This window comes from Myotis daubentonii, chromosome 14, assembly GCF_963259705.1.
Source record: "Myotis daubentonii chromosome 14, mMyoDau2.1, whole genome shotgun sequence".
Lineage (NCBI taxonomy): Eukaryota > Metazoa > Chordata > Mammalia > Chiroptera > Vespertilionidae > Myotis > Myotis daubentonii.
The window spans coordinates 55,857,425-55,873,019 of record NC_081853.1 but is presented as its reverse complement, the minus strand read 5'-3'; the positions used below and the strand labels follow the sequence as shown (position 1 = coordinate 55,873,019).

The window sequence follows — 15,595 nt, the reverse complement described above, 5'->3', positions numbered from 1 at the left end:
CGAGACAATATTGAGATCGTGCAGAGACAAGACCTTAAATCAAACTGACTCGCTTAAGAATCAATTCACTCTCCTCTCAATTAACGCGCTCTGGGTTCTCCTGATCAGATGAAAGGGGTCTCGGGTGCCGCCAACGTGTCTAACGTCTGATAGTCTTGTTTGGGGAAGAAATGTCGGGACCCAGCATCGGTCACCTGAGCACAAGCCAGTCGTCAACCGTTGGTCGCTATGGTATTTATTTTAAAGTTAGTTTTACCTTACAGCAAGTGGTACTGCTGTGATAGCATTCCTTCAGGGAAACAAAAGAAGATGATAAGAAGTTGAAGTAAATAATAACACAAGGAGTGCAGACATTGGACCGAAACAGTGACTGAATTGGGATAACACCGGCCTAGAAAGCTCATGGGCTTGGCTTGCTCCACTATTTTACGTTTGCAGAATCCCGGTGCGCCGAGGCAGAGCGATGCAGGGAAAGCTACAACTCCAGAAAGTGGCGGTAAGCGGGTAGACTCCTAGACTCCTCAGTATCTATTACATTCACATCCAAAGAGCTAAAGACCCAAATTCAAGAGCGGTTTCTTTGCGTGTGTACCTATTTATTTATATTTTTTATTTTTTGATGTTTGCAATAGCCTTTGGTTTCTGCCCAGCTTTACTGAGATACAATGGACATGTCACTTTGTGTTAGTGTAAAAGTGTCCATCATAGTGATGTGCTCTGTGAACATGTTACAAACTGATCAGCACAATGAGCGGTGATCACTTAACATCCATTACCACTCGGTGACAATTTCTTCTTCCAAAGTGATTTCAAGTCACTGAACAAAACATACGTCTATTTACTTTCATTTAAAATTCTCACCCCAGGACATGCTTGAGAGAGAGAGAGAGAGAGACATTGATGCAAGAGAAACATCTATCGGTTGCCCTCTGCATGTACCCCCACCAGGGATCGAGCCCACAGCACAGGCAGGTGCCTGACTGGGGATGAAACTGACAACCCTTCGGTGCAAAGAGGACGCTCAACCACCCGAGCCACTCCGGCCGGCTAAGCTGATTTCCTTTTTGTTTATTTACTGAATTGGAGGCCAATTTAGAAGACAGGAGATCAGGAACCACTGAGAGGGAACAGCACACGGGTGCTCCGCTCTCCCGCCTTCAATGCACCGGGCAGAGCGAGCAGGTGCGCGGGGGCCCATGCCGTCGGCAGCACAGACCTCTAAGCTGTTTCCAGCGAGGCGCAGATTTTCTTAAAACCACGTTTTTGTGCAAATGTTACACCACTGGGGAGAAAAGCCTTCCCAAAGAGGGCGTCCAGGAACGCCGCTGAGAGAAAACAGGACACGGGGGTGGGGGTGGGGTGACTCCTTTTCACGTGACAATTTGTTCTTTGAGAGATGACTGGTGCGCAAGGCCTGGTTGCCAGTTACGAGGAGTTCCGAACTTGAGAGTAAAATTCTACAGAGGAAGCAGGTGGAGTTCTGGCAGAATCTGCTGACCCAGGGAAATGGTGCTGTGTTGGCTCTCCTTTACGCACAGGTGTGAATTGTGTTGGTGGGGTTTTGTCCTCTGAATTATCACAGTCCCCGGGCGGGGTGGGGGTGGGGTATTTTATTCTGTGGACACGATTCTGTTAGCGAGTGTCACTCTCGCCTCTCAGAGAGGCGAGGGAGACAACACATCCCACGTGCCTGCCCATCGGAATCTATAAATACACCAGCCCGAGTTTTAAACAAATAAATTAAACTTTACTCATCGCAACTCCGAGGGGGGCGAACAGTTGGAGTCTGAGGGAGTGTTTAGAGACAATTTCCTTAGCTTTGCATCTGTATTTTAAGCTGAGATATAATTAGACTGAGAAAGTGCAGGACTGTAGGAGGGAGAGGGAGGACGCCCCAGAGAGAGGGGGGCGGATGATACGGTTCCGAGGGTGGGCAGAGGGCACGGGGCCAGCCCACAGGGAGGACAGTGTTGGGGTCCAGGAAAGAGGGCTCCTTGAGAGCAAGCCGAGGCCACTGCACATCCCCTCAAACCCGGCTCTCCACGGAGGCGACCTGTCCACTGTGGGGAGACCGGGAGCGAGGAGAATGGGGGGACGGGGTCCACGGGGCGAACGTCTGTACCAGCCAGCATGTCCACCCGTGACACGAGGCTTCTGTGGGCTCCTCTCCTTATCGCCCTTGTTTTGTTGTTGGGAAAATGCATTTAAAAATCTTTCCTTACTTGGAATCACCCGGTCCCTCTCCCTGCAGGGCCCTTTGCAACGTCAGAAGTTTCTAGCGGCCCCATCACAGGGACTCCCAGGCCCCAGACGTGGGGCTCCAGGAGGCAGACCCCTGATGCCATGGCTGCCGCACTTACCATGGAGGCCTGCTGGCTCCCGGCGGCGGTGACAGTGACAACAGTGGCATTGACGAGTCACACGGAGCCCATGCTATGGAGGTGGGCTCTCCACAGGAACAGGTTTGATCAATGCAGGCATTCGCTTTCCATGGCACTTATACTGCTGTTTTATCCCCACTTTACAGATGAGGTCACATTGCAAAAAAGTGAGCGTCGACCTATGAACCAGGGGTCAGGGCTCGGTTCCAGGTCAGGGCGCATGCACGGGTTGTGGGCTCCATCCCCAGTAGGGGGTGTGCAGGAGGCAGGCGATCCATGATTCTCTCTCATCACTGATGTTTCTCTCCCCCCCCCCCTCTGAAATCAATAAAAATACATTTTTTCAAAGCGTGCGTGAAAGTCTCTCAAGGGGTCACAAACTACACGCTGTGTACAGCCTCCCACCCTGAAGCAGGGTGGACGCCAGTGTGCGGGGAGGCGGGCTCTGGAAGCCTGTCCCCATCACCGCCCAGGGACAGGGCCTGTCTCGCTGAGCCCCGAACCGCATTCTCAGGGCGTCCCGTGCTGACCCCTGGCGGGCCCTCACCTACGGGTTAAATGAGTGACAGCCGCCCTTCGCTGCTGGTTACGTCCCGGACACTGTGCTAAGCACGGAGAATACAGACGCCAGCCCAATCCTCGCGAACCCAGGAAGGCAGGCATACCCTCAGCCCGCCCAGATGGCACAAAAAGCAACCCTGGGCGTAAGGAGACAGGCAGCTCGGCCCGCGGCTGCTAAGTGGATGCACGGCCTCTCCGTCTCCCGTGGAGCCCACGCTCTTGCCCAGCTCTGCCGAGTCTCAGGGGGGCGCCTCGGGGCGGAAGGGGGGGGGGTCTGTGATGCCTGGGCCGGTCCCGCCGCACCAGCCTCCAGCGCGAGGGGCAGCAGGGGTCCCACATTTCAACAGAGAACTGTCACAGCGGAGATGGCAGGCACCGAAGGCCTGGGTTTTCCGCTGTCTGTTTGCCTCCACTTTTCCTAATTGGTTTCATTCCACAGAGTCCAATCTTCCCTTCTAGATGCAGCACGTCCTCCGCTCATCAGCGAGGGGGTGTTTACAGTTAGGACACGGCGCGGCCCAGCACAGCTCACGAGGCCGTTACCGCCCCTGCTTCCCGGAGCCCTCGGTGGAGCGTTTCCAAGGGCTGCTGGTCTGTAAGGCTGCTCGATGGCCGTGCCCCCGGGGGTGGACATGGCTGCCTGCTTCTCCAGTTACCTCGACGTCTTCATCACTGACTAAGTAAGACCTCCCCGCCGCGAGCCGCGTGCAAAGACTGAAATTGAGATTCACGAAGAGTCCTGCCTTTGCCATTTGATGTTTTCTGGGTATTTTCTCCCCATTCTTTCCCTGAATTTTTATCACCGAAGTCGCTGCTGCTTTTGTGATCTGGCCACTGGCTGCCTCCTTGAGAAGTCCTCCTTGCGCTCCAGCTCTGCAGCAGTAGAGGAAGCGGGAGTCCGTCCTGGGTTCCGAGGTGGGAGTGGGAGCCCACGGCGGGGGTGGGGGCCCGCGGCGGGAGTGGGGGCCCGCGGCGGGGGTGGGGGCCGTGCCAGTTTCTCGGAGGAGACATGTGAGGCGGGAGGTCGGTGGGCTGCGCTTCGCAGAGGCTGCATGGGAGCGGCCCGCCCTCAGCTCTCTCCGGGACGTGATTGAATACGTGTTCCTCGTGCAAGAACAGAGGCGGCTCTGCGTTTCCTACCCGCCGAGAAGGGAGAATTATTTGAATGCTGTGCTTATTCTTGGGAACAAACATGAGGATCCCGGGAATGGAAATGCTGCGCCTGGCTGGGCTGTGGGGCCAGGCCTGGGGTGTCCCGTCTGGGCGTCCTCCCGCCTGGGGTTGCGGTGCCACGAAGAGGGGGGCGGTGGGGCTGGTCCCCAGCATCGCTGGAGGTCCTGAGGAGGCGGAACGACTGTGCTCACCGGATTCTGTTATCAAAACCACAGTGTGGGCGCGGGCGCTGTGCCCGTGTGTGTCCGCTGACCCTGGGACGGGCCAGAGCCAGGCGGCCCACCTCGGTCTCACTGATGGGCCTTCTGGCCTGAAAGCCATGATTTCTGTGAGAATGTTCTGCTCTGTTTCATTTGCTTATTCTGTTCCTTAGATTCCACATGTAAGTGAGATCGTAGGCTGTTTGTCTTTCTCTGACTGACTGACTGCACTCGGCATAATACCCTCCTGGGCCACCCATGCAGCTGCAAATGGTAAGATGCCCTTCTTTATGGCCGGCTAGTACTCCATGTGAGGCTGTCCCACAGCTTTTTATCCCCTCACTGCCCGATGGGCATGCGGGCTGCTCCCAGAGCTGGGCTACTTAGATAATGCTGTGATTACTATGGGGAGGGGCATGTTCCTCCTGTTCCTGATTTCTTCAGATAAAAACTCAGAAGTGGGACCACTGGGTCATAGCAGAGTTCTGTTTTTAACCCCATGAGGGACCCTCATTCTGTTTTCCATGGAAGCTACACCAGTTTGTAAAGTGCAGCAGAGGGAATACGCCAACGATATTGTAATAACGAGGTAGGGTGCCAACTGGGTACTAGGCTTATTAAGGGGTCACTTCATCGTAAGTAAAATGCCTAATCACCATGTTGTATATCTGAAATTAATATAACATGAAGTGCCCACTGTAGTTAAAAAATAAAAATATAGTAAATAAAGAAAAGAATGTTCCTCTCATTCGTTAGCTTCCGTGTAGAGTTTGTGATCCCTGGTTCAAATTGATTCAGAAGAAGAATAAAGTCTCTATTTTCAATGATTGTCTGAGGCTGCGTCTAGCATTTGTCAAAAGGGAAGATCCTTCCATCCTACCGTGAACCGCTAATGACGGCCCTGAAATCACCAGCAGGCTGTTCACGGAGGAGCTGGCTTAGACACTGGGATCTTTGATCTTATTTAAGAAAAAGCGTATGTGAGACCTGCTAATTATGGTAAACATGGTAGATACACACATTTCCCTCGTAAAAATCTCACCGAGACATGGACGCCGGGGGAAGTATAGACAAGGAAGACGACGAGGGTAGAGAAATATGTTCAGAATTCAGAGTGTCCAGCGCTATGTAAATGAGTAGAATCAAGACAAATAGCAAGAAAACAAAAACATTAATTACAGCTTGCCTCTACCTAAGTGAAGGAAGCATATGGGAAGAGAATATTAATGCCATGCAAAGCAGTTCCCACAGAAAATACTCCCCGAAACAATCAATCAACAGATGCCCCACCAAAAGCTAAGAGAGTGAGGTAGACACAGGTGCGCTTCTTCGGCGGGAACCCTGCATCTTTCACGGCACCAGTGAGGGGAGGCGCGGCGCCCCTGACTTCCTGCCCTTCAACGTCTGGCTACCTATTCACTCAGCACACTGAGTTCAATCAACACGCTGCTGTAATCAAATGCTGAGAAATGGATTCCCCAGGTTGTGCTTTGAGGAGTGGTTACCCCAGAGTCCTGAGGAGGGGGAGCGGATTGTCTCAGTTGAGATCCAATGTGGGGAGGGCCAAGGTGCATGCGAACCCGAAGAGCAGGTGGGGCCCAGCGCCCGGGGCTCACCGCTGGGAAGACGTGGGTTCTGACCAGAGGACGAGAATTAACACCTCTACAAGAGGTGGCTACGTGCCCAGACATCCAGGATCGGGAGGTCAATGCAGGCCAGAAGTTCAGGATCTGAAGGCCGGGTACGACAAGGAGGGGAAGGAGAGTTTACATGTAAAAACATAGGAAGCATGAACACCACCATGCTGAGAATGAATGTGCAACTGTGCACTGTACGGTCAGGTAACCAGACAGCTACAACGTCCTATCACATGACGGTCAAAACCCTGGGCTCTGGCGTTCATCTATCCAGTCTACATCGTCTTAGTTCTCCCACCGACAGGACTGGTGATCTTGGCGGAGTTTCTTAAGTCCTTCACGCTTCAGTAAGACGATTGATAGTAACATCCTAACAGTAAAGACCAATAGTCCTAGGGCTCCGAGACAATGACCTGCGATGAGGTTCACCGAGGGCTTAGTGTGAGGGATCCACGCATGCCGGGACGGCCACGAGTACCCTGGACTGTGTAATAATTGTGAAGCATTCGCTTCATGAAGCTGCCAGTCTACTCGGCACAGAACCGAGCTAACCGAGCGGGAAGAGGGCGGTGGCTGTCTGTCTCCTCAGGGTTACACCCCCAGTTCCTCTCAGGGAGCTGGTTCCTTGCAGGGTAGGTACTCAGTGACACTGTGGGAGTGAAGGCATGAATCAGGGTGATGGTGACCCCAAAGTCCCTTTTGTTTTATGTTGAAGATGCAAATGGGCTGCAGGTATCCCTGCTGGACTCGGCATTCTGAATTCCAAAGCAGGTCAACCAAACACCTTCCCCAAAGCCCAGGAGAGAGGCCCACAGGCCGCAACCCATTGCCAGCCCTCCGCCTTGCAGGACGCACACCCCATCAATGCTGGGACCACGGCGCCCCCTGGTGGTCTCACACCTTCCGGAATCCGAGAAAGCCACTGCCAACAGCATGTGAGAACTCTGGAAAGCCCTGTCTAGTAGCGGACTGTGAGTACAGGGTAAGACCTGCTGCCTTACGCTCTCTGGCTCCTGCTCGCCTATATGTGCGTTGAAATGAAAAAGAGAGGGTGGGAGCCCAGCCACGGAGTGGTGGCAATGAAGATACGGGAAGAGCTCCCAGACCCACATCCGCCCCCACACACCAACCAGTGGCCGGCAACACCCTCGACTGTGACACGGTTTCCTTACCCAGCTCAGCTCTCTGCATTGAGCCCTGGGATGAGCAGAAATAACAACTTTCAAACTGAACAACGGTTCAAATGACTCTAAAAGGACCGGGTAGACGGCGAAACAGCAACGCCCGGCCTTGCCTACACCACCATGGAAAGAGCCACTAAAAGCCCATCAGCAAAGGGCCTTCGACGGCGGCAGCCCAGGCTCTCCCGGCCCCGCGCACGCTCCAGATCCAATCACTGCCATCTGAAGCGACGGCCGGCGTTTGAATTAGTGTGAAATACACTGGCGCTTTTTAAATCAGAAAGTTTAAAAATGACACGCTACCTGCAAGGCACAACGTGAATGATTGCAGGACCAGCAGTTCCCATGGCAACCTCATCTTCAGTTTCCGAGGTCAAAGGAGTTTCGAGTCCAATAACAAGTGAATAGAATGGCTGCTTCTTTTTAAGTTTCGTTCAACCTTTGATCTGCGGGAAAGAGGAGACATGGCAATGAGATGCAGGAATACTTCTTGTGGTCGCTGCAACGGATGCTGACGTGCATGCAAATAAAATTCACTCGTGTGAACATGCTATGAGAGAAGACAGAAGCCTGTCACATCATACACAGGGGGCGGTGTCTCTCCTTTTCTGTTCTGCCGAACACGATGCGGGTGGCAACCTGAGGCCACCCGTCCCCAGGAAGACAAGAGCGACTTCTGATTAGATGTAAACCAACCTAAAAGCCGGGGACCGACTATTTTTTTTTAATGTGTTTTTATTGATTTCAGAGAGAGGAAAGGAGAGGGAGAGAGAGAAACATCAATGATGAGAGGGAATCATTGATCCGCTGCCTCCTGCAGGCCCCCTACTGGGGATTGAGCCCAGAACCCGGGCATGTGCCCTGACAAGGAATTGAACCGTGACTTCTTGCTTCATAGGTCAATGCTTACCCACTGAGCCACACCGGCTGGGCTCAAAATATCTTATGAACACTGTGTGAAACAAACAAAGGCCAGTGTCCTCAGGTGCCGAGGGTTTGCGACAGGGCCTCAGGTAAAGAGGACTCACTGCCTTTGCGCCCTCCACCCACCCCTCCCCCATCTACATCCTTCATGTGTAGGGAGCACCTCTTGCTCGTCGGACACTTGGGGAGGCCCTAGACTGGCTCTGTCCTCAAAGGCCTCATCGTCTGATGCATAACACAGGTGTGCTCTACGCCACTACGGAGGAAGGAGGGGGACTTTCTGGCTGGGACGCGTCATAGAGGAGATGAGCTCCCAGGGGGCTGAGAGAGGAGCGGGTGCCTCTTATTCATCAGTGAACCAGAGACCAGAAATCCAGGGACCCAAGCCTGGAGCTCTCCGTACAATGGTGGCTGTCGCTGGTTGCGGGTCCTGGCTGGGCACCCACGCCGTCTCCCTCTCACGGGGGTGTCATGGGAAATCTCGTGGTTCAGTGAACAGAACCCCCCTGAAGACCCACAACCCCACCAAATGCTGGATCTCGCTGTTTCTTACGTGGCCCCCGTGTGTTAATGTTGATAGTGAAACTGGACGACCAATGGGTCCGGGCTGCCTGCCACTATTTGAGCCAATTATGCAGAGACAGGGTCGAGTCGTATGCACCTTTATTCCAGGACAGCCAGGAGCCTGGAGAGCAGCAGGTCATCCACAGAATCCGCTCTAACCCCCACCATAGGCCACTGCCTATATTGGGTAGAAGGACAAAGATTACACGGGGAGGCAGGGATTGCGGGCATGGGGAAGTAGGCAATGTGGGCTGGGGCGGGACTCCATTGCTTCGGCAACCAGGTTGTTAATCTTCCCATGATAACAGGCAGTTCTTGAATGAGAATGGACTGCATTCTAAGATTGACTCCTAGGTCCAGAGGTCTTACAACTGCCAGCCAGGTTAGAATGTCCTTTCTTTAACCAACACAAGGCAATCATGGTTAGCAGAGTGTCTATATATATAAAAGCCTAATATGCAAAGTGTCCCCTTGGGAGTTCAACCAACCGGGAGTTTGATTGCACGCTATGATGTGCGCTGACCACCAGGGGGCAGTGCAGAATGAAGGAAGGCCCCGGTGGGCAGCAGGCAGCCAGGGAAAGGAGGCCCTGGCCAGCAGCTGCTAGGGACCCTACTTGTGCATGAATTTCGTGCACTGGGCCTCTAGTCATTAATATTTCCCATAATCATAGCTAGTCCTCAATATTCTATTTTTGCCCCCAACAATAGTGGCCTGGGGCTCCCTGTCTCACCCCCACAGAGGATGCGCTGTGAGTGAGCACAGGCTCCCGGGGAAACATGGACCCACGAAAGCTCATCCATCTAGGGCAGTGGTTGGCAAACTGCGGCTCGGCAAACTGCAGCTCGTGAGCCACATGCGGCTCTTTGGCCCCTTGAGTGTGGCTCTTCCACAAAATACCAACTTCTGCGCATGGGCCACAAAGTTTCAATGGCACTGTACGTGCATGCCCGCGTGTGGTATTCTTTGTGATGGGGTGGGGCCACAACATTAGTAACAAAGAAACAGAATTTCCGGAGGATGAGGCCCAGAAATCAGGATTTTAAAAAGATTCCCAGGTGATTCTAATGTGCAGCCAAGGTTGAGAACCACTGATCGAGGGCTCTGAGCTGATTTGTGGGGCGTGGTTGCTGGGAAGCCTGTATGTTAACTGGGAAGCCAACAGGAAGGGAACCATCTGTAAAGGGTGGGCCTCGAGCCCTCCGATAGCTCAGCGTCTGAGAAAGCCGACGCACCTGTGCTGGAAGGGACAGGCCTCTGGGAGCAGCTGCAGGCCTGGGGGCGGGGGTCTCTAACCCAGGATGTCCCCACCTCTCCTGACACAGGTGGCGACGAGGCCTTTCACAAGGACGGGATGCGCTGATCAATGAAATCTATTAACGCCTTCGGCCGATGATCAGGGTATCATCATTATCTTGTGAGGGAAATGTCATCCCAGACCCCGGGATGGATCTGCAATGATAAGTCGTTTCGTGAAGCAATTAAAAGGAGCTCAGAGAGGGGCCCGACTCCACAATGAAGATGTAATCGGTGACGCGACGTGTGCTCTGCTCGGAGCGGTAGATTTTCCCGGAGGAAGGAATCCCAGAGCCCTCGCCTTTATTTACACGCAGGCGGGGAGGTTCCCCTTCCCGGGGAGAGGGATCTGGTCCTGACGGTCATCAGTCTCCCGGCTGCGGGAAGCAGGGCAGCGGGCGCTCTGAAGGGAGGAAGATCCATGGGTCTCGTGTGGGCTTGTGGGCAGGACGCCAAGGTTCCCAATTTCTTGCCAGAGCCAGAGGGAAACGGCGGATGAGCCCAGAGTTATGGCCGTCGGGGATCTCCCGGCCGCCCGCAGCCTGGCTCGGGCTCCAGCCGAAGGCGGACGGAGCGGAAGGTACTGTGCTCAGCACTAATTTGGAGGCCGAGCCCAGGAGTGAGACCCGTAAATCCTGGGAGGCGGCCGCAGGGTGGGCAGGGCCTGGCTGCTGTGTCTGGCTGGGCAGGAGATGGATGACCGAGAGCTTCAGTCTAGTTTCCCGGAGCAAATCCCGCAGCCTCCAGCCTTCACAGGATGCTGACACCAACCGTCCTGCTCAAGGCCCCCGTGCCAGGTTTCAGACAAGCGTGCCCCCCACACCCCCCCCGCCATTCCCCCTTAAACACTTGGCTTCCTGAACCTGCGTCAGGGTCTGAACCTGGGATTGTGGGTTTCAGCATGCCGCTAGGGAAAAACCCTGCTGGCACCCAGGTAGCTCTAATCCAGTCCCACAAATAAGTGGATGCACTTCCTGTGTGGCAGGAGGGGTGTCGGAATCTGGGGTGCAGAGGGAACCGAGCTCACTGCTCACCTGGTGGGGGGGCCTGCCACACCTGTCCTTGCCCCCAGAGCAGGGCATGCAGTGAGCTTGGTGAGCACAGATACTAAGCACACACAGGAGCACCACCTGCTGAGCCTGTGGGTGGGGCAGGCCAGGGGCGGACAGCTGGAGCAGAGCCTTAAAGGATAAACGAGAGAGAGGACAGCACACAGGCACAAAGCTGGGAACTTTGAGGATTCAGTTGCCACCACACAGATGATGAAGAGCCACGTCGGCCCTGCCACACCCACGCCCTGGCCCTGGGCCTCCCACTCCGGCCACCTGGTTCGTCTGTGAAATAACGGGCTGATGCCCACCTGCCAGGCTCATCGCAGGTTCGGTGAGAATGCACAGGTGCCATGGGCAGGGGGCCTTGCTCAGGGTGGAACAGTACAGCCTCGGTCGGGGCCGGGTCCACACCAGCCTTGGGTGTTGGTTCAAGAGCTTGGACTTGAGCCCAGCCAACCTGGCTCAGTGGTTGCACATCGGACCTATGAACCAGGAGGTCATGGTTCAATTCCCAGTCAGGGCACATGCCCGGGTTGCAGGCTCATTCCTCAGTAGGCGGCGTGCAAGAAGCAGCTAATCAATGATTCTCTCTCCTCACTGATGTTTCTCTCTCTCCCTCCCTCTCCCTTCCTCTCTGAAATCAATAAAAAAAGACGGAGAACTTGGACTTGAGTTTGAAGGTCGGGAGGCGGGTGGGAATGACTCACTGTGGGCAGGACCCGGGCGCAGTGGATTTCCCCACGTGGGACCTGCTTTAAATGCAATCCCCGGATGCACAGAGTAGGCACCTGCCCCCTTTGCTCTCTCCTCGGTCCACAGGTTACTGACACCTCATTACCAAGCGCGCTCGCATTAGGAACCCGGCTTTCAGGGGCTCATGGCAGCGGGACTGAGCGGAGAGCTCTGGGCCAGGTCCCGGCACCATGTGCTCTCATCCTCGTTTGGCCACAAGTTCTCTGGCGTTGAGAAAGTGGCTGAGTTTTTGTCAATATGTTTGTGCATCTGCAGACTGGGGGCCATGTGTGCTGCGAAGGCCAAATGATACAAGTTTTGAAAGTAAATATTAATTATTATTATTGTTAGGACTCGCATTCAAGCCCCCCCCCACCCCCCGTAGATTTCAGACTTGATGCAAGGAGGGAATCTTTGCTTTGTGCGCTGATATTCAATAGGTGCATGCAGTGTGCTTGGGACAGGGCAGGCAGTCAGTAAATAGTTAACACAAAGATGAAAGGGTGCCATCGACGGCCATCTTCTGTGGACCTACCCGTGGGCTTTTCCATTTTTTTTTTTATTTAAACTTCCTGGCGACCCCAAGTCGGGCACCACTGTCATCTGTAAAATCAGAGCCTGGGAATTAGACTGGGAGAGGCGACGGAGCTTGGTCAAGGTCAAGCATCTAGAAATCAGTAGAGCCAGCATTCAAGTCGATGTCTTTAAACTTCTGGCACTGGGCTCCCTTCCCCGCGACACTGTTGTGGGCTGTTGAGTCGGCTCCAACTCCTGGCGACCCAATAAATGAGCGATGTCCTCTGTGTCCCGTCCTCACAGCTCAGCTCAGCTCCTTTCATGGAGTCTGTCCGTCCATGTCGGTCTTGCTCTTGTCCTGCTGCCTCCTATGGTTCCAGCATCACCGTCTTTTCCAAAGAGCCGCCTCCCATGATGCGCCTGAAGTCGGACAGCGTCAGTGTGGTCAATTCTGCCTCCAGCGAGGGCTCAGGCTTCCCTGGCTCTAGGACCCACTTGCGTGTCTTCCTGATGGTCCATGGCAGCCGTGGAGCCCTCCTCCAACGTGAATCCGTTATTCTCTGTCGGTCTATTCACTGCCCAAGCCGCCCAGCCGTACACAGTGATTGGGAACAGGAGGGTGTGGGTGGCCTTGGCCTTGGTCTCTAAGGATCCATCTCTGCTTTTAATGCTCTTTCCTAATTCTGCCACTGCTGCCCTTCCGAGTCTCAACCTCTTTTTTTAAAAAAAATTTTATTGATTTCAGAGAGGAAGGGAGACGGAAAGAGAGATAGAAACATCGGTGATGAGAGAGGATCATTGATGGGCTGCCTCCTGCACACTGGGGATCAAGCCCGCAACCCAGGCATGTGCCCTGACTGGGAATCGAACCGTGACCTCCTGGTTCATAGGCGGGCGCTGGATCACTGAGGCCCGCCGGCCGGGCTCGGCCTTCTCTTGATTTCTTGGCTGAGTCTCCACTGGAATAGATGACTGAACCGAGATGAACAAAACCTGTGACCATGTGGCTGTCTTCATGTTTTTTAAAGTTGCATAGTTTTCTGTGCTCATGATTTTGGCAGGAATGTGAACAAAACACTGTGTCTTCTTAAAAATATTTTTATTGATTTATAGAGAGAGAGGAAGGAAGAGGGAGCACGAGAGACAGAAACACTGATGAGAGAGAAACATCATTGATCAGCTGCCTCCTGCACGCCCCCTGCTGGGGGCCGAGCCTGGAACCACGGCATGAGCCCTGAGGGCGACTCCTCTCTGCTTTCCTGTCCTGCCGGAGGGACGCCGGATGCCAGGGAGCAGAGTGCAGAGTGTTCACCACACAGAGGACCGCACGGGGGCGGAGAGGAGACCCCGTCAGGAGTTATGCATCCCTGGTGTCCACGCAGGACTTCCCTGCGGCACGCGACTGGGAACATGCTCTCGCCCTCTCAGTGTAAGAACAACGAGAACACCGTTTTCTTGCTGGTTCTCATTAGGGCGCAGCCGTTCTCAGGCTGCAGGTTGAGAAGGGGTCACCCCAGCTCCCTGCCAGTCGGAGGAGTGCGTGTTTTCTTACCCTGCGATGAACTCTTGAGGGGCGCCGTCAGGCATGGTGGTGGGGAGCTGTGAACAGAACCGAAAGCCAGAGAGAAACTCTCCCTCCGAAAGCAGCCTGTCAATCATCCTGATGGAGAATGGCATGCCGTCAAACCTGGCTGCTCAGACCGTCCACAGACAGGCACTGAGTGCCCATTATTCAAATGGGAAGATGCAGAATTTACATTCAAGGTCAAGGGCTGTGCCCACAAGGGCACGGCGACTCCGCTGGGCAGAGAAGACTCCTGACTATTCCAGTTAGTGTCCGTGTCAAGAGCGTGGTGCGGTCAGCCTCTACGTTTACACTGACACCCCTTCCCAAGGTCCCGATGCCCCCCTCCTTCTGTGGAGGGGCCATAAGGGGTCCCCTAGGAACGGCGACAAAACCTGTGTCTTCTGGTTTCTCTCATCGGATTGCTCTTCCCAAGTGGCCGGAAATGGGAACGAAGTGCCAAGAAAAGAAACACGAAGGGCCTGATGACACGTGTGGAAAAACCGCACCTGCTAACCGAGGGGGAGTCCGGGTGCGGTGCCCCTTATTGACATCATCCTTGCTGACTCGGTGGGCCATCGGGGCCCTGTTTCCATCATAAGACCTCGTTACAGAGGACTCTGAGGGATTGTTCAGCTATAGTGGACGATTTTCTTCATTTTTAAAGGCTTCTAGGCAGAACAGTATCTGCCAGGTGTGGCGATTCTAACCAGAAATATGGTTACAGTCGGCAGGAATCCTTTGTAATGAAGAGCCAGCCAGCCCATTCCCCCCCGCCCCCCCCCCCCCCCCCCCGCCAATCTCCAGAGGCTGCCTCACACCTTCTGAGACCGTACAGCTCTACACACGGGTCCTGAAAAACCAGTCATTAATGTTTCTTAGCATGTGCACCTGCCATCAATTTCTTCCTATACGACCTCCTTCTGCTTTGATGTGGGGCCCCTACACTTTGCTGCTGTGGAGACCGTCTTCGCAGAAGCCACCCCAGCATCCCCGGGGGTATTCCCACAGGCTGCTGGGCTGAGACGCAGCACTGGCCTCCAGGGCCAGGCTGTTTCCTTGATGGGCACGTCTCTTCACCAATAAAAGAAGGGGCGGCACCAGACTGTTTCCAAGGGCCCTCGGAGGCTGATTGGCGTCCTTGTCTCAGAGGAAGGGTGTGCGTTTGGGAGATGCTGAATTAGTCAGATGCGCGTCGTCATGGTTCCCCCGCCATCCCCACAGCCCCCTGAGCGCAGGCTCCTGGACGCATCATCTCCACCCACCCACGCTGGGTGAAAGGCACGGCTTGCTTTCTTTTCTTTTCTTTTCTTTTTTTTTTGGTATCTTTTTATTGATTTCAGAGAGGCAGGGAGAGGGAGAGAGAGAAACATCAATGATGAGAGAATCATTGGTTGGCTGCCTCCTGCACACCCCACACTGGGGATCAAACCCACAACCCAGACGTGTGCCCTGACTGAGAATTGAGCCATGACCTCCTGGTTCATAGGTTGATGCTCAACCCCTGACCCACACTGGCCGGGCTCAACTCATAATCTTTAAAACAACCCTCTAAGATGGACACAATATTATGTTCATTTGAAGGGTTAAATACATTATCTTTAGTTTGAGCTGATAAGGAATGAGCTCTATTTCCCCTGAAGTTTATGGAGGTGAATTTTATACACACCGACAGGCCTTCTTTTTAGTGTAAAGTGTAATGAGATCTCAGAAATGGATGCAGCCACAGTACCACCGCCACCCTCAGGATGTGAGACGTTTCGTCAGCCCCACAATGAACCCCGACAGTGTGGCCGCAGAGCTCACATGTGTGA

General features: G+C 54.1%; 1 protein-coding gene across 2 annotated transcripts in view; it reads right to left on the bottom strand.

Annotated features, from left to right (window-relative positions):
• Positions 1-15,595, bottom strand: part of CNTN4 (contactin 4) — a 405,422-nt gene that overhangs the window by 183,865 nt on the left and 205,962 nt on the right. For both annotated transcript variants that reach the window (XM_059664558.1, XM_059664559.1), the window contains exon 3: positions 7,437-7,579. In XM_059664558.1, the coding sequence (XP_059520541.1) occupies positions 7,437-7,491 (55 nt within the window). In that variant the 5' untranslated portion in view covers positions 7,492-7,579. The remainder of the gene's footprint in view (positions 1-7,436; positions 7,580-15,595) is intronic.